The 25,673-nt window shown below is 35.5% G+C and overlaps 1 protein-coding gene across 1 annotated transcript; it reads right to left on the reverse strand.

Annotated features, from left to right (window-relative positions):
• Positions 1–6,934: 6,934 nt before the first annotated feature.
• LOC147404575 (uncharacterized) lies at positions 6,935–17,390 on the reverse strand. Its single transcript, XM_086440611.1, has 7 exons — positions 17,126–17,390; positions 11,129–11,272; positions 10,821–10,919; positions 10,570–10,646; positions 9,782–9,890; positions 9,052–9,380; positions 6,935–7,882 (listed from the first exon to the last, which is right to left on the reverse strand). Exons 1-7 carry the CDS (start codon positions 17,193–17,195, stop codon positions 7,790–7,792), a joined length of 921 nt encoding a protein of 306 aa, XP_086296737.1. The 5' UTR covers positions 17,196–17,390; the 3' UTR covers positions 6,935–7,789.
• Between the last annotated feature and the right edge of the window lie 8,283 nt (positions 17,391–25,673).

The following is a 25,673-nucleotide window of genomic DNA, read 5'->3' on the forward strand; positions in this document are numbered from 1 at the left end:
AAGACAAAACGGTGTGTCGCAATGTGAGTCTCAATATGAGTCTTAGGAACGTGACCCTATATATATATATAGGGGCGGTTCAAGGGCCATATGTAAAAACATATGAAAAAACAATGATTTTTTAAAATATGGGTTAGAGGTTTTGGATTGAGCTGATTTTTTGCGAGGATGGTCACTATGTATGATGAGAAGATCATCCTTACAAAAAATCAGCTCAATCAGAACTTCTAAATTCATCAAAAGTGATATACAAATTATTGACAAAAATTGGTAAAAAATCGACGATTCACATTCTAAATCACTTTTAATGGGGTTAGCAGTTTCAGATTGGACTGATTTTTTTTTTTTTCCGGATGATCTTCCCATCATAGAGATCATCCTCATAAAAAATCAGCTCAATCATAAACTTCTAACCCATATTTTGAAAATTTATTAATGTTACATTGTTTTTACATATGTTTTCTCATAGATCATCCTCATAAAATATCAGCTCAATCCGAAACTTCTAACTCATATTTTGAAAATTTATTAATGTTACATTGTTTTTACATATGTTTTCTCATATGTCCCTGACCCTATATATATATATATATATATATATATATATAATATAAAATAAGAAAGAAAGTAAGAAAAGAAAGAGAGAGAGAGATAAAAATTAAGTATTTAATAGGACCGTCCAATTTTGGATAGGCACCAAGGCCGATCCGAAAGGTGTCGAAAGGGCCTACAGGGTGCTTAACGGATTCCTTGAGGTGTCGAAGGGGACTACATGGTGCTTAACGGATTCCTTGATCCGAATAGGTGCCTAATAGTTCCAATGAGTTTCATATCTATTGAGATTCAAAAACCATTTACGAATGGATGTGACTTTTGTAATTGTTATCTATTTATGGAGATCAATTCTGTTAAAAATAAATAATTCAAAATTTTCTACAAAAAGAGGCATTCATGTATCCGAGATTCTATGTGACAGATTTTCTCAAAATAGTGCAAATTTTGATAAAATATACAGTTGTGTTAGAACTGGACTTTGTTGTATCCTGAAGACAAGTTCGCCAGCAACTCATCTGCATTTTCGTGTTCAATCGAAGTGGGGGCGTCTGTTGTCTATAAGACAACGTAAATTACTACGTGCCTCAGAGCAATTTTTTAAGGTCTGTTTTTATAACAGTTCTAACAATAATCAAGAATATCAACATCTCGAGAAGATGAAAATGTGATAGTGACATAAACATGCAAAATGACCCAAATGGTTTGTTTTACATAAATATTTTTGAATTTGATCAGCCTTCAAAACGGCTATCAAACCTTAAGGGAAGGAAAAAAAAACAATCCTAATTTCTAAACAAAACAATCACTTGAACATTTATGATTAATTTGTTTTACAGAAATGTTTTTGCACTTGATCACCCTTAAAACAGCTATCAAACTAGGGCTGGCAATGGATCAATTCAATACCAGATCAGTATTGCACTACTACCGATCTGAAATATGTACTCTATGATCCAAATCTGAACCGATCTGATCGGATCATTGAATCTTTGAATCAAATCCAATCCAATTTGGATTTTACTCGATCCAAAACTGATCCGATCCAAACCGATTTTGCAAGTGGTTGATGAAGATAGGGGTTTGAAGTAAAAAAAAAAAAATTAGGGATTTTGTAGACGGAGAAGTTTACGACGATGGGTTTTAATTGGGGAGAAAAAAAATCAATTTTTCTAGGAGAATAAGGTTGAACAAAGTGTGATAGTGGATCTGAGGAGTTGAATCTGACAATAGGTTGAGGGTTTGGTTTGGAGTAACGTGGCCTAAGAGCATGGCTGCGGTTGACGATGCTTATGAAGAAGTGGCAGAAATTGACTACGTAGTTGTGGCACTATCTGTATGTATCCTTAATGGATGATGGATCAGAAACTCAATCTTCCCACCATTAAAGATCAAATCGAGCTTCTTCGCATGCATGCACACACAGGATATGAGAGCTTTCTTGAAGACCGGATAAAAACCAGATCATTACCAGCCCTATATCAATAATTACGGGAAAAAAAAAAAAACAATCCTAAATTTCTAAACAAATAATTCACGGAAACATTTATGATCCATGAGCAACAAAGCTTCTTTAAGAAGTCAAACAATAGCAGTACTAATAAGAAAAAAACTAACACCACTAAAGAGTCCATTTAGATTCTCTACAAGCCCTTTCCACTAGGAATCTAAGCTATTATTTATTAGAATGGGACCCTGTTAAGGAATATTTACTGCAATATCCATCGGATGTCTACTTAAAGCTGTAATGGTAAAGCGGGTATGAAGACCTCAGGTACTTATTGCATTGTAGTTTACATCTACCAGAATCAAATGCTGCAGAAACAGCTCCCAATTAAATCATCCTCTACAACATCATATAGCAGATCATAATCTAACGATAATTTGCTTACTCATTGTAGCAGCAATTTCAAATTATAAGGATATAATTAAGTCCTTATTATCTCATTGTACTCAGATTTAATCCATGGTAACAAACATTCTTGTTATCAGGTGTGAAATCATATGTCAAAGGCAAGCGAGTACCTACACCAATTGGCCTTTTCCACATCATGTAAACTCAATTTCGCCCAGTCAAGCAAGATTCTAAGGGTAGTTGTTCAAAGGAAACAGTATTGATATAAGCGGAAGGCAGCATTACTCGCTAACTCGTGCCTCTGAACCTTTTTTTTTTTACAAATGAAGGACTTCGTTAAAATCAAGATGGGGTTGAGATGATCAACTAATAATACAGAGAGAACAAAAAAACAAAAAAAGAGGAGATGAACAAGGAGAGGATAGACGTTAGACCCTATCCCACTATCTCAAGAAATCATCAAAAAAGACCCCTTTAAATTCTTTAAAGAATTCACACTAAAAATACACATATTTGTGTCTACAAATTTGCAATCCTTCAATGCATTTGGATAATCTGAAGAGTTGGGCCAAGTTCTGCCTGCATATCTAAAAAAACTAGAGAAAGATAGGTAAGGGAAACAAAGCAAGCAAAGGAGAGAGGTCGGTTAAAATTAGGATTTCAAGGTACATCAAACTCTCATACCCTAGGTTGGAACTTGTTAAATACAAGGTCCCACCTCAAGGTCCTCATTTAGAACCAGTTACCCAAGAGGTCACACCTCAGGGCCCTCAGGCCTTAGCCTAGAATTTGTTGCCCACAATGTCACACCTTAAAGCCCTCAAGCTTATCATGGAATTTCTTAGCCAATAGGACCATCTTGCATCCCACATGCCTTAGAATGGAATTTGTTACGTGTGAGGTAACACATCGGGTTCCATGAGCCTCAGACTGGAATTTGTCAATCTCGCAACTTGAGGCATAACCACGGGGACTCTTGGGCCTAAGCATGGAACTTGTTTACCAAGAGGTCACACCTCAAGGCCCTCAAGACTATCCTAGAATTTGTCACCAGCGAGTATAGTCACCAAATTCAACAACTTATTCAAAATGTCATAATTAAATCGTGACTTTTCCTTAATTGATCAAAACAAATTAACAGTAAAACAAATTCATTAAAAAAGGCAGTCGAGGAGACCGACCAAGATTACAAGACACTGCTAAGACAATACTTTACACACTACAAAGGGAGTCCCAACTAAACAAGAAATCCTCAAAGAAGACAACTTTAAAGGCTCCATCAATCTTGCACCAATAAAATAATCCAAGAATAAACAAAACCATGTCGTAGTGAGATCTCTTCAACCCCGACAAGATTCTCTCGTTTCTCTCCTTCCACACGCCCCAACAAATTGCAAAGGGGAGCAAAGCCCAAAGTCTTTTTTCCTTATCCGTGAAAATGTTATGGTTCCATCGCTGCTAGAGGGGTAAAAATAGGAGGAAGAACCCAAGAGATGTTGAATAACTGCAATGAGACCAAAGCTTGGTTGCAAAAGGACAATGTAAAAAATATGATCAACAGATTCCCCATTCACATAGCATAGAGCACAAAAATTAGGCAATGAAACCCCACCTAACTAGGTGATCGAGGGGTGAGGAGCTTACTTGAAACCACTACCCAAGCAAAGAAAGAAATTTTTGAAGGCACCTTTGCCCCACAAATGTAGTTTGCAGGAAAAGACCCAGAAACTTGATGGGCCTTCCTAAACGAGCTTAACTAGAAACATCTCTCCTTGTGTCAAGCACATTCCCAACAATCACTCCCAGAGGCCTCAAAACACACTTGATCCAATGTACAGGATAGGTCCACTAGCTCCTGAATCTCCCAATCGTTGAAGGCTCTCCTAAAACCCAAGCCCCATGCGGTATCAATTCCATTTCGAGTCACAAAGCAAATATAGGCATATCCTTCTTGGAAGATAACTCAAAGAGCACAGGGTATTGTAGCCATAAGGGGGTCTATCACCACACCAAATGTCTACCCATAATCGAACTCACTTGTACCAACTCTAAACACAATCCACTTCTTGAACTCGTGACTTACCTTCTCAATACCTTTCCACACTCTGCACCCAACGGGGGTTTTCACTTCTCCAACCGAATCTTTTTTCCTGAATTTCACCAAAATTACGTTCTCCACAAATCTATTTTTCCACCTCAAACCGCAAAAACCATTTTCCAAGAAAGGCCTTTTAGTAGGGCTTAAAACGAGTCGGGTTCAGACCGGATATAAGTGTGCCCATATCCATATCCGAACCTGACTCAAATCATACTAGCTAAAGACCATATCCAAACCATTTCACTTTCATTAAAATCTAATCCGATTGAATTAATTGATTCGGTTTGATCGGGTCGGATAATGTCAAACTGTTTAAGATTATTTCAAATAAAATTGTTAAAATGTGACTAAATGGTGACTTGAACTTAAGATCTCTCCATTTTGAAGAAAGACCTTGACTACTACACCCAACCGTTGTTGGTTGATGAAATATGACTTAATAAATATAACAATACAACTTGCAAAGTAATATATCATTCAGATCTTGGCGAATGTAGGGATGGAACCGTAGGGCTTAAAATGGTACGAATTTTATCCGAAATCCGAGTAATCCAAATCTGAATTTGACGGGTTTGGTTTCATCAAGTTTATCAAAATTAAAATATGGTTCGGATATGGGTTGATGTCCTTTGACCCGAATCGGATCCGGGTTGAATATGATTTCATCCCTATATTTGCCAAGATCCGAATGATATATTACTTCGTAAGATGTATTCTTATATTTTTTAAATCATCTTTCATCAACCAACAACGGTTGGGTGTAGTGGTCAAGGCCTCTCTTCAAAATGGAGAGGTCTTGAGTTCAAGTCACCATTTAGTCACATTTTAGCAATTTTATTTTAAATAATCTTAAACGATTTGACATTATTCAGCCAAATCAATCAATTCGGTCGGATTGAATCCGCATAGGATTTTAAAAAAAGTAAAATGATTCGTATATGGTCTTAGCTAGTATGATCGAAGTCGAATTCGGATCCGGATATGAATTTGGATATGGATATGCACACACTCGTATCCGGCCCATATCCGACCCGTTTTAAGTCCTATGGAACCACATCCTACTCGGGTCAAGGGACACCAACCCATATCCAAACCATATTTTAATTCAGATATACTTGATGAAACGTTAAATTCGGAATTGGATCACTCAGATTTCGGATTAAAAATCCGTACCATTTTAAGCCCTACATGTTAGACAATCTAGAACCCTTTATGCCCAAACCCCCCCTTCCTTCTTTGGTGCACACACCACCTTCCACTTGACCAGATGATATTTCATCTTCCCATTTTTGTCATTCCACAAAGTCTCTAATCATATTTTCCATTTTCACCTCAACACTCCTGGGGATTTAGAATAACGACAAGTGATAAACGGGGATGCTTTCGAAAATGCTCCTAATTAAGATCAATTTTCCCCTTTAGAAAGGTACTTAGCTTTCCACAAACTCAATCACTTGCCCAGTCTTAATAACACCAACTCCCAAATTTGACTTGCTTCTACAAGAAGCACCCAAAAGAAGACCTAGATAGTTGGAAGGGAAAGACTCCACCTGACACCCAAACATTCTTGTCCAGTTGCAAATTTCTAGCACCGAACCGACTCCAAAACGTTTGCTCTTCCTAAGATTAATCCTAAGACCTGAGATCACTTCAAAGTAGCACAGTAACAATCTCATAAATCTCACCTAATGAAGCATAGCCCCCAACAAAATCAGGGTGTCATCAGCAAACTGAAGGTGAGTAATCTCTGGAGCGCCAGACTTAACCCTGACGCCCGTCACCTCCCTAATGCTCGCTGTTTTTTTCACTAATCTCCCCAAAGCTTTTTCCATTTTCACAAAAAGGAATAGGGACAATGGATCCCCTTGTCTTAACCCCCTAGAACTTCTAAAGTGGCCGGTGGGACTCCCATTCACCAAGATAGAGAACGAAGCCAAAGAAACATATTTCATGATCCAACCTATTCATCTCTCTCCAAACCCCATTCTAATCAACAAGTACTACAAGAAATTCCAATTCACAAGGTCATAAGCCTTACGAAGATCAATTTTGCACACCAAATATAAGGTATGTTAGCTTAGATATAACTTTCGTCTTCCCAGATCATGTCCCAGGTGACGCACTAGTAAGAAGAGATGACCTTGATGAAGATGATGGTAACCATTTTACCAATGAAGCGTCGGAAAATGAGGATAATATTGAATTTATGATATTGATCGGTAGATGAATCCTAACTTGGATTCAAAATTGAAATATTTTTATATTTAGAATAATATAAACCTTACATGTGTTTTGGGCCTACGAATAGCTTTTATGGATGTATAGATGCTATCAACATGGGGTTTGATGATTTATTATTATGGTTCAATATAGGATTTGAAGATTACATGTTTTTTTTTTTTTTTTTTTTTTTTTTTGGGGGGGGGGGGGGGGGGGGGCACTTGGAGAATTAAGGCTGAAACTGTTTTTCTTTAATACTGTTTTCTTTGCAACTCTAACTTGGGCGTTGGAGGATTATTGACAGGTACCACACCGATGCTTACAGGAGGAACTTCGGAGCTAATTCAGATCAGTAGAGCAGAGTTGATCAAGGTAAAACTCGATTCCGCCCCTACAGCTACCATAAGATTTTTCACAATGGGAAGAAAGCCAAAGCTGATCTTTAAACATCCAAGCATGAAGGATAATCAAAAAGCTGACAAAACTTCAAAATGTGAAGTACTATATCCTTTCCTATTCTAAATAAATCTTACTTTCACATGAATTTGTGGTTCATAAATAGCACACGGATTGCTAAGCCTCCAATACGACCGGATTTTATTTGTATTTTTTACTAGTCTTCTGCTGATCCAAGTCAACTCTGTTCAAGTTATGTCAGTATACTCCTCGACCATATGGATAGATAAGAGGAATGAAGCAATGGTGATAATTGATAAAACAAGAATAATATCAAGTTCTTCTAAGAGACAGAAACAAAGAGTGGGGCTTAAAGGAAGACCAATCTCTTGGCAGAAACATTCCATTAAACAAAAAGATATCCCATCCATTTTACACTTCTTAAATCTGACCTTGGAAATAAGCTTCTAGAGCAAAATCCATTTTCCAAAATTTGAAAGGGGAGCTAAGTGTCTCATAAAATAAGAAACGGCGTCTCAATCTGAGAGTTACGCTTGTGCAAAAATGTTACCTTAAGCTTCAATAATTGAATTCCTCCGTGTCTCCCTCTTAAGATAGAAAGGATTTGAATCATGAAAAGTGGGTCAAGATGGCATACTACGATCCTTTCAATAATATATCGAGAGTGTTCGATGATGCTGTAGAGATGGACACTTGATGCCAAAAGACCAGAGCCAAAGATCCAATTCAACACTCAAAACCTGTAAAAGAACTTCCTCAGAATTAGAGCAATTGAAGTGCAATAAGAGGGCTAAAATATGCAGTGAGGAGGCTCTACAAGTGGTCTCAAGCACAACCACAGCAACTTAGTGAAACAAGACAGAAGACACGCACGCTCACACAACATGCTTATTATCATTACCAAGAATGAGTCAACATTAATAAATAATAAACATAAGAAAAGTTAGCCTGAAGTACAGGTTTTTTTTTTTTTTTTTTGATAAGTTGAAGTACAGGTTTTTGGGTGGTCCAGATTGTTCAAGACAATTTTTTGTGAGGCAATGTTGGAATGGACTATATTTTGTGCAGGTGATCCCCACAGTATGGACAACTCACTGTACACAGTTTGACAGGCCAACATGACCTCCCCGTGTGACCATGGTGTGGACTAAGTGATGGATGTTAGCAACCTCCAAAACGATAGTTTTTCAAAAGTGTCATCTAAAAAAACAATCCTATTGCCTTTTAGTGGCAAAAAACAAGGGTTTTAATGTCAATGTGCAATAGCATTTATAAACATCACAACCATAAAAAGGGGTATTTTAGAAATACCCTCTGTTAAATTGGTGATAGTAGGTTTACCCCTTGCAAAATGCAAGATTAGGTTTACCTGACCATAAAAGTAAAGGAAGTGTTTTCTTGATGATTTAACAGTGAAATTTTCATTTTACTAAATTAAAATTTGGAAAAAAAAAATCAAAATTTCACAGTTAAATCATTAAGAAAACGCAACCTTGACTTATGGTCAAGGAGGGTAAACCTAATCTTGCATGCTGCAATGGGCCTAATATCACCAATTTAGTAGAGTGTTTCTAAAATACCCCATACAAAAATATACAGCACAATGCCGCTAAACCCCTTTTTCTTCATTAAAAAATAAAATAGGGTTGCTTTTAGGAACATTTTGGAAAAACAACAATTTCGGAGGTTGCCAACCTCCAATGCTTGGCTTGAACTTTATTTTTTTGACAAGTAAAGAGAATTTTATTGAAGAAACAAGGGAAGGTCGAGATGACTTAACCCAAAAAATAAAAATAAAAACTAAACGTCAAGCTGGAGATACTACACACTATAAGTGAGATACAACAAGCTTGAACTTTATTCAATCTAAGGGGAACGAAAAATGAAGAATACAAAGAATCAAATATACCTGCTTTCCAGATTTTAACTTGATCAACTCTCTCATTTTCTCCACTGCATAAATAGAGCAAGCCCTCAGCTCTACTTCCTCCTCACTACCTGAACCTATCTCATTATTGGTCTCAATAATGCTTTCTAAAGCCTCACTGTATTTCAAAACACCAAGCTGTTTAAGCACGGCTGGAACAATATAATCAGCAAATATGGTAATTGTGCCAATGTCATTAAATTCGCCATATCCTTGACCCTTGAAAGCACCCCATAAATCTGCTGCGAATATTTGTGCTCTTTTATATAAGAAAATTTGATGGCCTTTGTATACTGAGTGATCTCGAAAACCTAGAACAATGAAATGAATTAAACAAGAAAATTTAGGGACGCTCTACAAACTGGATTTCAAAAATCACATGCCATGAAGTAAACAATTTTTTTTGGTTTGCTTAACCTGAAATATTTTCCATTAATGATATTTTATGTTAAGGTCAGGAAATTGTTTTCAGCTTATTCAAAAGATACTTCATCACCATAACTAAGCATATAAATATTCCAACTTCCAACATAATCATCAAACTCCTACACTAAGAATTTGGGGTCAGCTGAACAAATCTTGTCCTCCATTCAATTCTCCCTAAACCCATGGCTTAAATCATAATTTATTTATTTATTATTTTTTTTGACAAGTATGTCTTAAAACATAAATGTAATGATAAACATCTTAAAATGAATAAAAGATGCAATACCAGGAAAATGGCTAGTAATCAGGGAAACAAGAGCTACAGCAGACTTTTCACAAGATTCCACAAGATTTGCAGCTTTTCCTCCAAAGTTCTTCTCCAATTCCATTCCAACCTAAGTGAATTGAAGAAATAGTTAATCACAAGAAACTAAATGATCCAAAAAATACAAACATGGCTGATACTCCCGTGAAATATGGTCTCATTTTACCTCTCAAAATATATATATGGTCTCATTTTACAGCACTTTTTGGAGTTTCAATTTGTTTCCCTTCTTCCATCTGGGATTTTTTTGAATCTTGGCTATTCATCGCTACTCATTTTGCATTGAACAGAATTTTATGGAGTTTTAATTTGCAGATTGTTAGGGATTTGGGAAGAGAGGTATTGTTGTGTGTTTGAAAAGGAGCAACATGTTCAGGATATCATCATTTCAACATTAATTTTCTTTTCTTTGCTTTTCTTTTTTCTTTTTTTTCTGTGGTGTAAGCTATTTAGTGAATTTAGGGGAGTTCTCTTTGAAGATTTCATCGGAAGTTGGGATTGGGTTTGTTACATTGAACTTGTATAGTTAGTTTCCCCTGGACATTTTTGTAGTCATGGCTAGTCATCTTGACCAGTTTTTATTCTATATATAATATACTTTTACTTATTATAAAAATAAAAAAAGCAAATGGAAAAAGCTGAATAACCAAAAAAAAAAAAAAAAAGGCTCAGAACAGAACAACTAGATGTTAATATTAGAAAATTAAGGTTTCAGAACATGTCTAAAAATTATAACGAACAAATTGTACCTCATGAAGTAAGCGGACCCGTTCATCCTCCAAGGGAAGTGGCCGAGGCCATTTCAACAATTCACGTAGTTGAGGACCTAACAACAATTTATAACCAAATTCCCATAAGTAACAACAAAGGAGTGAACACATTGAAGAAAATGCTACATTTTCTAACAACCACAATCAAAGCATTATAAAGATGTACTACGCTAACTTGATTAAACATTTCCACGAGGTAAAAGATGAAGGTTCAAGTGGAGGCCAAATACCAGTATAAGTTTGCAGACGATCAGCATCAAATGCAGATTTATCTTTTTCCAGAGCAGCCTTTAGCCCCGAAGCCAAATGATCATAATTCAAATCCTTGTCTGTCAATGATAAATAATAATAAGGTTATATTAGTGTAGGGATCAAGTATTAAAATCTCTTCTCAAGGCAATGAGAAAATCTAAGACTATCTTCTAAGACCATCCGAAAAATTGAATATTTTGGGGTCAATGCTTCATTCCGATCCTGATCAAAATATTTTGAGATTAAGAAATGTTAGAACATGGTAGGGATAATATAAATAGCATACCAGGCCAGAAACAGAAATTCAATGCATCCAAAACAAATAGGTACTGAACAGTGAGCGCTCCGTGGTCAAAATAGTGAATCCCTTCGAAATTCCATTCAACTTTTGGAATTGAACCTTCTATTGTATCCACCACCTTCTCAAGTCCTACATTAAATAACAATAATATAAATGCATGTAAAGCAGTTCAATAAGAAAAAATTAGTGTTCTCTTCAAATCCATCATTGAGGAGAACCACAAATGATCAAAAGAACCATCGAGATCGCCGAGTTCAGCTGGATCCTATCCATTCTACTCAGCCAAAGTCAAACTAATAAGACATATATATATTTCACAAACAACTTTTTTATCAGAAAATGGTCCACAATCACAAAATATCATTTTATATCATTAACGAACATTAAATTCTCATAACGGGTTATGAGGGCACTAATCAATTATCAATCTCATAATTGATTATGAGAGGTGATAATGGCGGTTGGTAAATTCTTTCATATTCAACTATTTTAGAATGAAAAACAAGAAAATATATTATTTTAAAATATTGTTCAAAGAAAAAAAAAAACTCTTACCTGCTTGGTAACCTTACAACTCATTGTAAAATACTATAATCACAAAATTTTCTAGGTAGTTTGTTGTTATTTGCTAGTACTTGGTTGAAACACCATAAAGTGTGCCAAAATCAAAAAGTGGGGTCTGCATGTAAATCATTGTAGAGTCCCATAAAAGATATAAGGAAAAGGGTGTGATTCTTTGTGGTGAAAAAAATGAGACCCAAACAACTGCTATTGAGTGCCCGCCTCCTTTACTTCGTCCCAGGAACCGGATACGAAATGATCTAGTTCCATGTATCTCTATTTGAATGCGGGTGATCTCACTCTGACTTCCCATCTCTAGTTTTCCATCATTCTAAGTGGACTTAGCAATCAACTAAAGCTTTCGCAGGCGAATATTTTCTCTTTCAATATATGTTTCATTCGTAAGGGCATTCCCTAACCTGTTAGAATAAATGAATTGGTTTGTTAGGATAAAGTATCCCTAATTTCCTATATAAAGAAAGAATTTGTGGCCTGTTTTTTTTTTTTTTAAATTCTGATCCAAAAGGAAACGAATCCATTAGATCTCTATAGACCTTTAGCCATCACCTAGCAAAGAGAGATTAGATCAAACCTTCCTGAAATTTCCATACGATATGTACCAAACCTTATTTATACGAATAAAGAACTGAACTTCGAGTCAAAGAAAAGGAAAAAGAAGCAGCTTCGGCTTCCTCCTATTACGGATATATGCTTTTAATTCCGCATTGACGAGTTACGCTAGACCTAAGAAAGGTAAGCTAGTGTGATAACGGCTTCCACTAGGAAAGGTACAAATGGAATGAATCCGAAAATCAGATTGAGAGCACTCCGGGTCTTGTTCCCGCTGGGCTTGCTACAGGTGTTGTTCAGACTTTAATCTCGCATCCGACACCCATTTTCTCATCGTCTCTATTAAGGGAAAACTCAAAATTCACTTTCACAGCTATAGAAAATTCAAACTAAACAAGGCAAGACTAAAACACAAGTCACTTTACTATCAAACGGAATCCAGAATCCAATCACTAGGAGTGGAATAGGAAGCAGTAGATCCAGATACCTTTAGTGCATTTTTGCAGAATGAGAAGCCCCAAGCTGTTCAATCTTCTGACTTAGAAGGAACAACAAAAGAGAAAGAAGCACAGCACCCTACAACTCTGGTCCATGAGATCCATGATCCTAAAAAGGTGGAGGAGTAGATGAGGTAGCAACATTGGACTGAGGACATGTCCAACATTTATCAATAATGTGGCCATGGCGCTTGCAATATCAGCAAAATGGGCTATTTCTTCTTCTAATATCTAGTGTAGTACCGTCACGTGTAGTGTAGTCAAGGTCCAAGGGTTGGTCGAGGTCTGTTGGAACCTTTGTACCCTCCTCTCCCTCAAGTCTAGTAGGAGTACTGAAGAACTACTAGGGTTTCATGATTGCTCGAGGGAGTCTTCTTCTTCATTGAGGATGTCTCGAGTGAGTAAAGATTCGATTCGAGGCAAGCATAGGCCATTCCAGATCGTGACAATCCAGACGAGTCCCCCCGGCTTCGCTGGCCACTGAAACCATCACGATTCAATCTGGATTCAAGGTTGTAATCCTACCGGTTGAAGAGGCCGGCCAGAAGGAGTAATCGATTTATGGATGATTGCTCTTGGAGTAGTCGGTCTAGCTCTGAACCTACATGTCTATGACTTCGTTTCCCAGGAAATCCGTGCAGCGGAAGATCATGAATTTGAGACTTTCTACACCAAAAATATTCTTTTAAACGAAGGTATCATGCTTGGATGGAGAACAGATGTGAGAAAGATATTTTTATTTCCAGTCTCCTATTATTTAATATTGTTTGTATTTTACAAGAACTATTCAACTCAAAGAGACACGCAGGGTTCGAACCTGCAAAAAGCCTTGTTTCACTTTGTCCCACAACCATTCGATAGTCTACTACGCTAACATAAAAGAGGTGACCCAAGTAGGATATTTGAGCTAAGAAATCAATTCATTCCTTTTGTAGAATTGATATTAGCACTCTCGCTCTGGGATGGAAATGCCCATCTCGAAAAGGGTACAACCACACATGAATGATGATGTGTCACTTCTCAAACAGAAATAGAATAGATAAGTGACTTAGTAACTCACGCCCTCGAGTCCCTGCCCAACTGCTAAAGTGAGCCTTAGGTTGGACAGAGGTATCTCTTGGTGGTTTTCTTGAAAGTGTGAGTAGCCTCTTACAGTAATGTCTGCTCACTTTAAGGATTGTGCGGGAACTTGAATACTACTCCAAGGTAACTAGGTGACCTCCCTCGTCCTTGGACCTATATAGGTAATGTATCACACCAAAAGACATGATAGCCCCAGCCCTACCTCCAGGCCCAGAGATTTTCCCACATGGCAAGGACCACCTGCATGGGATGTGTACCGTTGTTATGATTGACCGCTCAAAGCCATATCCGGTACAAAAAGGAAAGCCATGCAACGTGAATCTCGGGGAGTTCTTTGGGAATTTAGATAAACAAATCGAATTGAAACTCTGAGACAAGCCTTTTCTTACTCTCAATGAGCTTCAAAGGTATTTTGCTCACTAGCAAGCAAGTACGAAAATGATTTTTCTTGTCCGATAGATCGGGGTATGGCTATGACGAATTTTGATGCCCAAGCACAAACTAAAAAATGAAAAGTTGGGTGATGGGTAAGTGTCAACCTATTGGTATACTCAGGGTTTAGGCTCTTCAAGACCTTAGCAATTTGATCTTCCTCTCGAGTCCTATCATGATCGCTCACTCGACGAAAGAGCTTTACAAGTGGCATCACCCTTTTTCACTCACGAGATATTGTTGAATCAGGCTTTCGCTCATTGTCCAAGATTCCCCACTACTGCCTCCCGTGGGAGTCTAGGCCATGTCTCAATCCCAGAGTGGCTGATCATCCGAAAAGATCAACTAAGCATCATTGGTTGGCTTGGTCAGCCTTTACCTGACCAACTACCTAATACTACGCAGGCTCATCAAACAGCACTTTTTAGCTTGATTTAGGATTTGGCCCGAACTGTTCGGCAGGTTCCCACGTGTTACGCACACGTTCGCCACTTTGTTCTCAATTGTTCCCAGCAAACGTAGGAGCAAACTACGGCCCCCCTACCCCCACTACAAAAAATGCAACCTGACGCGCTTCGGCCCTGACGGAACGAAGCGCTAAGGGTTGTTCTGGCCGTAGTGCGCTAGCGCGCCCTGGAGTTTTTCAGCTGGGCGAGACAACTTTAGCTAGGAGCCTCTTTTCCTTCTGCCCAGCTCCCCGAAAACAACGTTCGACTTGCATGTGTTAAGCATATAGCTAGCGTTCGTTCTGAGCCAGGATCAAACTCTTCTTTTGAGTATGATTGGGCCCTGCAGTGGTAGAACCTGGTGAACCGGGCGTACTCCTGAACATTTCTTCTCTGATTTGATTTGCTACTTTGTTGAGTTTAGTGATTGATATCAAAGAGAGTCTAAGTCTAGTCACTAAACTAATCCACTCGTGGAGTGGTAGTGGTATAGTAGTTGTGTGGTAGTTGAGACTCCGACTGAACTCGCTCCCGCTTACTTTAAAGCTCGCCCCTATCGCTAAAGGGGCGTAAGCACTGAACTCATTGCCTTAAGACTCATGTAGAGTTTAAAACTCATGAAGTTTACGGAATGAGTTGCTCCGTAGACTACACTTGACGCGAGGTTTTGAACCTCAACTCGTGAAGCACGAGGGAAAGCAAATCAATATCAAACTCTTTACGGTCCCTTTCCACTCTCTTTAAGACTCGTGTTTGTATTTCACTCGCCTCTGTGTTTTGAACTGAGCAACCATGAATTAATAAGAGGTAAGTGTTCGATAACATTCTTAGTTCAAAGTGGCACCGAACCTATATCCATACTTTAAAAAAACAAAGCTGCTTATTCAGGACCTTCTTCCATTCATATCGATTTTGGTTTTTCCGCACCATATTTAGATATGCCCCTTTTTCAATCTAGATTCCCAACAAATCCTTTACTCCTTAAATACAATGGGATTTCACACCTGGCAAATCTTTCACTACCCTACTTGTTCAACACTATACTTCGATTATGCCCTTCGAAAAGGAACATCGGCTCTCACAATTCCATCTCTGTCTACCAAAACTACTGGAAATGTTTCAAAAAAAAGTAGGCATACGACATTCAAAAAGCTCACGCCCTTCTTTATCTTTAAAGATAGGGTGCCCTAGCCATCCAACAAATATTCCACCCCATTATCCATAATAACTACACGATCCGGTTGTTGGTTCGACCCAAGCTAGTCATAATGCCTGTTCTAGGCCTTTATAAGTTTGACTCTTAGCAGTTTGATGCGCCTTAAATGCATGTTTTCTTTGATGAGTTGTAGGCCACTCGCTTTTGGTACTAGTAGACAAGTAGTCTGATTTTTCCTCTCTGATATCGATTTTGTTAGTCCTATCTATAAGAGAAGATCATATGAAAAATGTAAAAGATCCTTTCATTTCCTTGGGTCACTGGCCATCCACTAAGAGTAATTTCAATAATTAACTAATTTAAGTATAATTCAATTAAAATCATAAAATTAATAAAAATTTAGAATAAATCTCAAAAAAATGGTGAATGGTCAAGAAAACACATAAAAATGTTTATGCATATAAATTTAGTTATTAAAATTGATTATAATTTATTTACTAACTAAAATATATAATTAAAAATAATAAAAAAGAAAATTATCAAAAATCTTAGAAAAATTGTTGACTAGCCGAGAAAACGTGCAAAATAAATTTAGGTAGGAAAATATGAATGTGTAATTATTAAAATTAATATAATTAATTGATTTACAAGAAAAAAAAAACTAATTAAAAATCATAAAAATAGTAAAATACTACCATGAATCTTTGTGAATTGATGCCATAAAATTGATAAGTTAGTGGTTCTGTTTATTTATTTTTAAGGAAAATAGGGTTTACTAGGATATCAAATTCTAAATCTCTTTCTTTGCCTAGTTATCTGAAAATTGTAATCCAAAATTGTATCATAATTTAGAAGAAGAAAAAAGAGGTACAGAAAACAAATTTAAAGAAATATTAACAATCATTTTTTTTATTTTTTGGAAATAAATAATTTTTCATTAAGAATCATTTTTTAACTGTTTCGTAACATTTCTTTCAAAATGGTTTCTTTAAGAATAATTGTTAGCTTAATAAATTACATAATGGTTATCAAATTGCCCGGAAATATTAATAAAACACCAAACCCAAACAAAATCGGTTGAGGCGGTCGAGTTATTCAAAAAGGCTACCGATTTGAACCGGTTTTCCCCGAGTCAAAGAGGTTTCCGATTTACAATCCTCCAGATGCAATACCTCATCAATGCAGCCCAGGAAAATGTTGTTTGAGTGAGTGAGTAACAGAGAGAGGGAGAGAGAACCTGAGGAGTCGATGAAGACGTGAGAAGAGTGACTCGCGACCCAAGAAGCGCTTGACCTAACTTCTTCCATGGCTCTCCTCTGCACCGACACTCTTCTCTTCTATTCTCTTGTTTGTTTGGTAGGATTGAAGTGGGGAAGAGGTTTTCTATATGGATTTGTGGACCTCGAACGTTCAACGATGGAGACCTAAAAGATAAATAGTGAAATAAAATATATTTTTATTTGGAAGTTGTCGTAGAGATAGAGTAGGTCTTCGATATTCCAAGTTTCCCACATTAAACACGTTGGCTTTATTTTCTTTTTGACCAATTGAAGGATTATGGTTAGGTACGCCGTACGTGATGACATAGCAGACCGAGGAACACAGGCGCCTGGACCCACCCATCCATGAGTGTAAGAGGTGCGACTATTTATGAAAAAATATAAGTAAAATAACATGAAGTGTCCCTAACCAACTGACTCGGTCACTGTCAACAAGACATCAACCAACCTTCATTGGGCTAATTTTTAAAGGACTTCTATTAACATGCCATCTTTTACTTGTAGCATACCAAACTATATACGTAAACCTACGTGACCTCGATTAGAATCTGTCATCTGTGTACGTGGTTCGCGGCCCCTCTAAAAGTAACCTGGTGGTTCATAGGGATGGAATGGTTAAAGACAATACATTTATTGATTCACTTTGTTTTTATAGATTGATTTGCTAGCTAACTTCGTTTGTGTATATATATATAATTCAAGTATTTAAGGTATAAATATAATTATTATATTAAAAAATATTAAATTAAATAAAAATTAATTAGTTTAATGATTTAAATTTTAAATATAAACAATGAAAAATAGAATAAATTTGATTTGATTTATCAAACCAATTAAAAAATTATTTGGTTCATCAAACCAAATGTTTGATTCATCGAATCAAATCAAAATTTGGTGGGGTTGTGGTTCACTTGATTGCAGTAAATTGATTCACTTCATATTGGTTCATGGTTGAGACTAACAGCAACGAATTGGATAACATAGATTTAAACAGTAGTTTAATTTCTCAAATATTGGTGTGTTGTAAGTAAAAGTTAGTTTACCAATAAAATCTCTCAATATTTAATGAAATATCAAAATAGTTCCATCTTATTTTTATTTTTATTTTTATTTTATTTTTATTTTTATTTTTATTTTTATTTTTATTTTTAACGATTTAAAATTTTATTTTGACAAATGGATTGAAAGACTAAAAAACCAAGAACGACAATAATGATCTTGAGCTGCCTTATTTGCTAAGTTATTGACAATTATGTCGTTGCAACTTGGAATCCACTATGATGTTCTCTCTCTAAAGAATTTAAAAAAAAAAAATTGCAAATATCCTATGGTATGTATGATGAGTCCAAAGATGCCGCCAACTTAGTTAAGTTCTTGAAGGCTCGTGGAGTGTTGATTGCACAACGTTAACAACTAATCACCTTGTTTGCATAGTAAAAAATCACCTGGTTTACCTAGTAAAAAAACATATTGTGAGTCCATTCAACTAATTTTTTCTTTTATTATGTTTAAAATCATGATGATTGATTGGGCATCTCCTTCACTAACATCCCTTATAATCCAAGCTCCTTTACTAATTTCATTGTGTGCTTAAAGGCATTGGCTTCACTTCATTTATAATTTGAGATTTAAACAGCAACCACATTGTCATTACAATCATGCTATGGGAAAAAAATATTTGAGGGTAATTTAGTCGTAAAATAAATTTTGGAGATATATTTTAGGCATCTTAATGTGGGCCTTTAGGGCACAAGTTACCACAACCCAAATAAAATAACATGAAGTGTCCCTAAAATACCTGACTCAATCTCAATCGTGACAACACCAAACCATCTCCTTTGGGCTTATTTTTTATTGGCAAATCAACTTATTTTATTTTATTTGTTAGTTTTTTATATTTTGGTAAGCAGTAAGCAAGTCATAGTTACCAACAATAAAAGGAGCTCAAACACATTATAACTTTTTTATTATTGAAGAAGGGACCAATTGAGAGAAAAAACAAAAGCAATGATGGTGACTCTAGATATGATTATCCACTTTGCTTTAGCAAGTGTGAATACCATTTTTTCCCTCTCACTAAATAATGACACATGTTTCTCGGGATAATTTAAATATCATGTATGGACACAAATATGGTAAACAACCTAAAAGTGTTGATATGGGTTGGGGTTAAATCAGTCAAGCTTCTTTGAACAAGGACACATCAAAGGGTCAAATCGAATAATTTATAAGATTAAGAACAATCAGATGTTCCTATGATCAGGTGCCCTGTAAAAACTGAAGAAATGATATTTTTAAGGAAAGGGGTCTACCTAAGGGCAAAGTAGTTTGACACAATAACCCTTTGGCTCAATACGAACTCGAATGGAATAACCTTAAGGATTTCACTATTCTCAATTTTAGGGTATAAGTTTAAATGAACTAAAGGCAAGGCACCAACATGATTTCAATTATCGAGTTAGATCAGCTCAATGTTACGTAATAGCTTGGCGTAAGTTATAGAGACATGATAGGATAAGACTTTAGAGGGATCTGAACTCTCTGAGATCAAATCTCTCTCTCTCTCTATCACTCGTTATATATATCCCAGTGTAGAGGGAAATAACTGCATGTTAAATCTAAGATTTACACGTGTCTGAATTGACTAAGTGGTACCAAGTGCAAAACAATATACGGAGCGTAGTCCTGCAAGTAGGGCAGGTCAGAGCAGAAACCTCCCTAGTCTAGCTGGCAAGGCAACATAGCAATAAGTTAGACCAGGCCCACCAAGCAGGGCAGGCCAGGTCTTAAGAAAACCGTAAAACTATTACATGCACGTCAATCCTAGAAATCACAGAAGAGATCTCTGCAGGTAAGTATAATCAATCCAGAAAATTCTGATTAAGTAAACAACTCCGCAGAGTAAGTGAAAATCCCATGATTGCTGCCTGTAGAAGAAGAAACCCTAAGGACAGTTAGGGGGATAAATAGCACAGTAAGTACTATAAAGAGGGATCCTTCTGGAGAGATTGGAATCTAACCAGTACTAAGGATGATTCATCTGTTTCTCTAACGTGAGAATCAGAGTGATTTTGGCAGGTACCACGCTGTCGCGAGAAGAGAGGTGTTAGGAACGACTTCATATTAGTGCGGTTGGATTCATCGCAGTTGTTCATCGAATTCTGACCACACACCCAGTATTAATCAAGAACTCATTGTTCACCATCTTCCTCATTTTTTTCTTTCCTCATATTCACCATATTTTAATTACTTCCACTGACTTGATCATCTAAGTATTTTGGTAAGCACCACATTGATTTCTCTTTTTTTTTTCCTTCTTACCTCTTCATTGGAGTTGAGTAGCTTTACCAATCACCATAGAAACCATTTGAAGCAGATTTCAATCAAGTCACTTTAGCCACATATCTTGAGGAGTGGAGGGCCTAAAAAATACCCCAACAATTATGTTGTTGTATGTAAAAAAGTGAGCTAGTACTGGTTGTATTGTATGAAACAATTTTTAAAAACATAACAACAATACAAAATCTCCAACAACTCTCTCCATTTTTAGAATCCCAGTAAAATTGGGAAACCATATTTGTATAGCATTAATATTCTTTTCAAAATTTGATTTATAGATTATTTGTAATTCATTGTATTCCAACCATATAATTGCAAATTGTTAATATATGTATTCACCTAACCTCATAATGAGATATTAAGGAAAATCAATATCATTCTTTGTTTTTGTCTTCACATGGTATCAGAGCACCAATCAATAATGGCCAACTCATCTACTACTTCCCCTATTCGTCTTTCTCCCACACACTTCCTTTCTATAAAACTCACCAAGACTAACTATCTATTGTGGTGTTCTCAATTTATCTCACTCCTTCAAGAGTTATAACCTTTACAATCTTGTTATTGGTATCTCAGAATGCCCTCCACAACTTACACCTGCAATAGGAAAGGCAGAACCAGAAATCAATCTTGAAATATGTTACCTGGCAACGACAAGATCATACCCTTATAAGTTGGCTTCCCTCATCTCTCATAGAAATCTTTCACTAGCAAAACGTTGTGTTTGGTACTTCTCATGAAGTCTAGACTGCTCTTGAACGATCCTATGTTATTTATTCAAAGGCTTGCATTATGAAATTAAGCCTTCAATTGCAAAATATAAAATGTGATTCTTCTACTGTCTCAAAATACATAGGGAAAATCAAAGATATTTCTAGTAGGGAAAACCTTCAATCTAGTTATTAAACCTACAATTGTTCAGGTAGTTCTTATTCTTAGGGTCTCTAAAGGGTGGATCATACAAAAAAATTAGAATTCCATAATGCCTTACAAGAAGAGGTGTATATGTTTCAACCTCTTGGATTCATTGATTCTCAACACCCTTTCATGTTTGTCAACTTCGCAAATCTATCTATGGCCTCAAACAAGCCCATAGAATTTGGTTTGAATAACTTAGTTTGTTTCTTCTTGAACAAGGATTTATTGAATCTTAAATGGATATCTCCATTTTCATCTACAATAACTCCAGTCCTACACTTTATGTTTTCATTTATGTAGATGATATCTTGATCACGCGAAATCAATCCTATGTTTTTTCTAACCTCATTCTCAAAGTTGGTTTTGTATTCTCCATCAAAGATCTTGCCCCTCTCCATTTCTTTTTGGGAATTGAAGTTATTCGTCAACCAAATGGCATTTTACTTTCTCAATAATGATATATTGATGATCTTCTCATCCATGCTAATATGATTGATTGCAAACCACTTTCTATACCATTTTTACCCACATTTAAACTATCTTGTCTTGGGGGTACTCATCTTGATGATCCAACACCCTGTCAGAGCATTGTTAGTGCACTTCAGTATGTCCCCTTAACTCGACCAGATATTGCTTTTGCAATGAAAAAAGTCTACAAATTCATGCATTAACCTACTTCTAATCATTGGGCTTCGATAAAAAGGATCCTTTAATACCTTAAGGCCACTATCACCCATGGACTTTTGTTTCATCAATCTCCATCTTTACAACTCTCAATTTACTCTAATGTAGATTGGGTTGGATGCCTTGATGATTGGGAGTTTACTAGTAGCTATGCAATTTTCCTAGGTCCAAACTTGATTTCGTGGAACTCTTGAAAACAATCCATTGTGGCTTGATCAAGCATTGAATCGGAATATTGGTCCCTTGCTAACTTAGTAATCAAGTTAATCTGGTTATGATCTCTACTTCAAGAATTGAGTATTTTCCTTCCTACGACCCCTATTCTCTAGTGTGACAATGTGGGAGGTATATACATGACTGCAAATTCAATCTTTCATGCCTGTACAAAACACGTCGAGATTGATTTCTGAAAGCACCCTTGATCCGCGGGGTGCGCCGATCCGCTTTTGACCTTTGAGGTTTGAGAGTCGCCACCTAGTTATTATGGTCAACGAATCGAATACTGACTCTAAAAAGGTAAATTCTACTAATCTACGAAAGAAAAATACGGATCCGACGATTACGTTACAGGGTTCGAAGGTGTTAGGCACCAACTCTGTCCGTCAAACACCGGTCTCTACTAATTCCCAAATAAAACTACATTGCTAACAAGACCTAAATAATAATAAAAAAATAAAAATAATTACATTTTCCGAACGCAACGATTTTGTTTCCTCAAATCTGATAGAACAACTCTTTGTACGTATTTCTCGCTTCGTTTTGTTGTCGGATCTGATTTCTGATCTCCAAGTTGAGGTATCTTCTTCTTAGATCTGTGAGTTTTCTAAATTTTTTTATGGATTCTAAGGTATTTTAGAAGGGTTTTTGAGTATTTTTTGAACTAAAGTTGGGGTATGGATGTTAGGTAAGGAGTTAGGACTTCAAAATTAGGATTTTGGGGAGGTTGGGGAGGCTCATTGACCTACTTTTTCTATGGTTTATTTTTTTATACGAAAATAGGTTTGTAGGGACCCCTATTTATAGATTTTTTTAGTGCTTGTTTTGATAAAGTTAGTGTTTAATTAGAATTGTTTTAGGTAGAATTAGTATTTAATTAGAATTATTTTAGGTGAAATTATACTTTAATTAGAATTGTTTTAAATAGAGTTATATTTTAATTAGAATTGTTTTAAATAAAATTATTTTTTAATTAGAATTCTATTAGGGTTTTGACTTTTAGTCTCACTTGATTGACTTTAAGATTTTGACTTTAGTCTTACTTGATTGACTTTAAGTTTTTGAATTTAGTCTTACTTGATTGACTTTAATTTTGACTTTAGTCTTACTTGATTGACTTTAAGATTGATTTTAGTCTTACTTGATTGACTTTAATTTGACTTTAGTCTTACTTGATTGACTTTAAGATTGACTTTAGTCTTACTTGATTGAGTTTAATTTTTTAACTTTAGTCTTACTTGATTGATTTTAAGATTTTGACTTTAATTTTAATTTTAATTAGGATTTCATTTTGCATTAATTAATTCTTCAATTATTAATTTCAGAATTTTTAATTATTAAAATTATAAAATTATCGTTTTGCCCTCGAAGATGAATTTTTGCGTTTTAAGTCATTTTTCAATGTTCCAAGATGTTTTGGAATTGATTTTTCGTAAGGATTTTGATGAGATTATCGATTTGTATCATTTATGAAAATTTTTGTGCGAAATGATTGTAAAATTTATTAGGGACATTTTTGTAATTTTATTGAATTTTGTGAAAATTGACGAAATAGTTTATTTGCTTTCGATTTGTTGTTTATGTGTTTGAAAGGATTTTTCTAAGCGTAATGTAGGCTCTAGGGATATTTTGAGATTAAGGGTATTTTGATAATTTGATCATTTTTTAGTGATTTTTATCGTAAAATTTCTTTTTGTCTGCAAGATGATGATTTCTACGTTTTTGAGGTTATATTTTTGTAGTGTAGCGAGGTTTCTACAGTTTTATTAGTTTGAGATACCTCATCCGAATTTCTGAAACATATCTAGTAACAAATAAAGCATTGGAATAAACATCTATCATCGGGAACCGTTGCAATCGGGTTGACGAGTTGATTAATCAAGCGAGTGCAAAAATGGGGTGTCTATAGATATTTGTTGTCTAAATTTACGCACGTAAATATACGTATCGAAACAAGTAATAAAATAATAAGAAAATATCGTTCCCACGGAGACTAAATATCAATCTATTGCTAATAACCAATTTATCTCACTCTAATTTTATCCAAACAAAAGTAAAAATAGGATTTAAAAAATAAACAAGAAAAATAACGAAGAGAATAAATTTGCAGATTTAAAATTAATGAGTGATAAAATCTAGGTTTATAATTTCTCCAAAATAATCCACTTGATTAAATTATCTTTCCTTCTATGATAAATTAATCCACTATAATTGTCACCCAAGAGCACTAAATTATCTACAAGCCTATGTCGATGGTCATGTAAAAATACCCTTCTAAACTAACTCCTTATATGTCTATAAGAATTAAATCAAGAAGAATTCATTAAGAATAAACTCTCATAAGGGATGCACACACAACGTGAGTATATGTCTATCTCAAATTAGCGTATGTTATTCTATCTATGTCATGAATACAAAATAACTCGGTATATATATTATTAAGATTCACCGATTCAATTCAATCAATGACCAATTAATTAAATTGCATTAAACATATGATAGAATAAACAATCACATGTGGAATCATAAAAGAAATAAATAAAACTAATCAAATATCATGAATGGATTCCATTATAACCCTAAAATAGAAATTAGTTCATCATTGAAAAGAAAACAAAATCACTAAAGTATTCACCCATTCTTAGAGATTACAAAGAACAAGAGAAGAGATAAAGATCAGAAAAATAAAACTCAAAAGTTTAATCTCCAGTTCTCGTCCTCCTTCTCGATCTTGTGCCTCCAAGAAAAACCCTCAAAACTTCTTCTCAAACTAAACATTAATCGTTCTTATTTATAGGTATGGAGTCATTAGGGTTTAAGAGTTCTAAAATCCGTCTCTAATTCGACCCCAAAAATTAACATGTAAAGCTGGAAACGTAAGCAGGCCATGACCTCGAAACATGTCATGCCACGGTTTGTCTTTTTATATTTCTATTATGCCATTATTAAATTCCCATCGCGGCCTCATTTTCTATTAAGTTGCGGCTTGAAGACTTTCTCTTAACTTATATGCTTAGCTTCCTTCTTCCAAAAATGAACTAATTTTGATCCAAAATTTCTCTTAAACGTATGCAAACATCCCAATATTCCATATTATTCCTAATCTGTAAAATAAGCATAAAAATCAAATAAAAACACATAATTACATAAAAAGTATAAAATAAACTAAACTTAGCTAAAAACAACTAAAATACTCTAAAATTAATAAAATATTATATTTAAAAGTGGTTAATTCGCAGGTATAAAACCAACTCATCAATGCCCCTCTTTGGTAGAGGGTTGAAGCAAACTAGATAGCAAATCTATTTTGGTAGATAGTGCGATATCCAAATGTCAAAGCTAGTGACA

Source organism: Akebia trifoliata, chromosome 4, assembly GCF_017979445.1.
Source record: "Akebia trifoliata isolate Shusen 1 chromosome 4, ASM1797944v1, whole genome shotgun sequence".
Lineage (NCBI taxonomy): Eukaryota > Viridiplantae > Streptophyta > Magnoliopsida > Ranunculales > Lardizabalaceae > Akebia > Akebia trifoliata.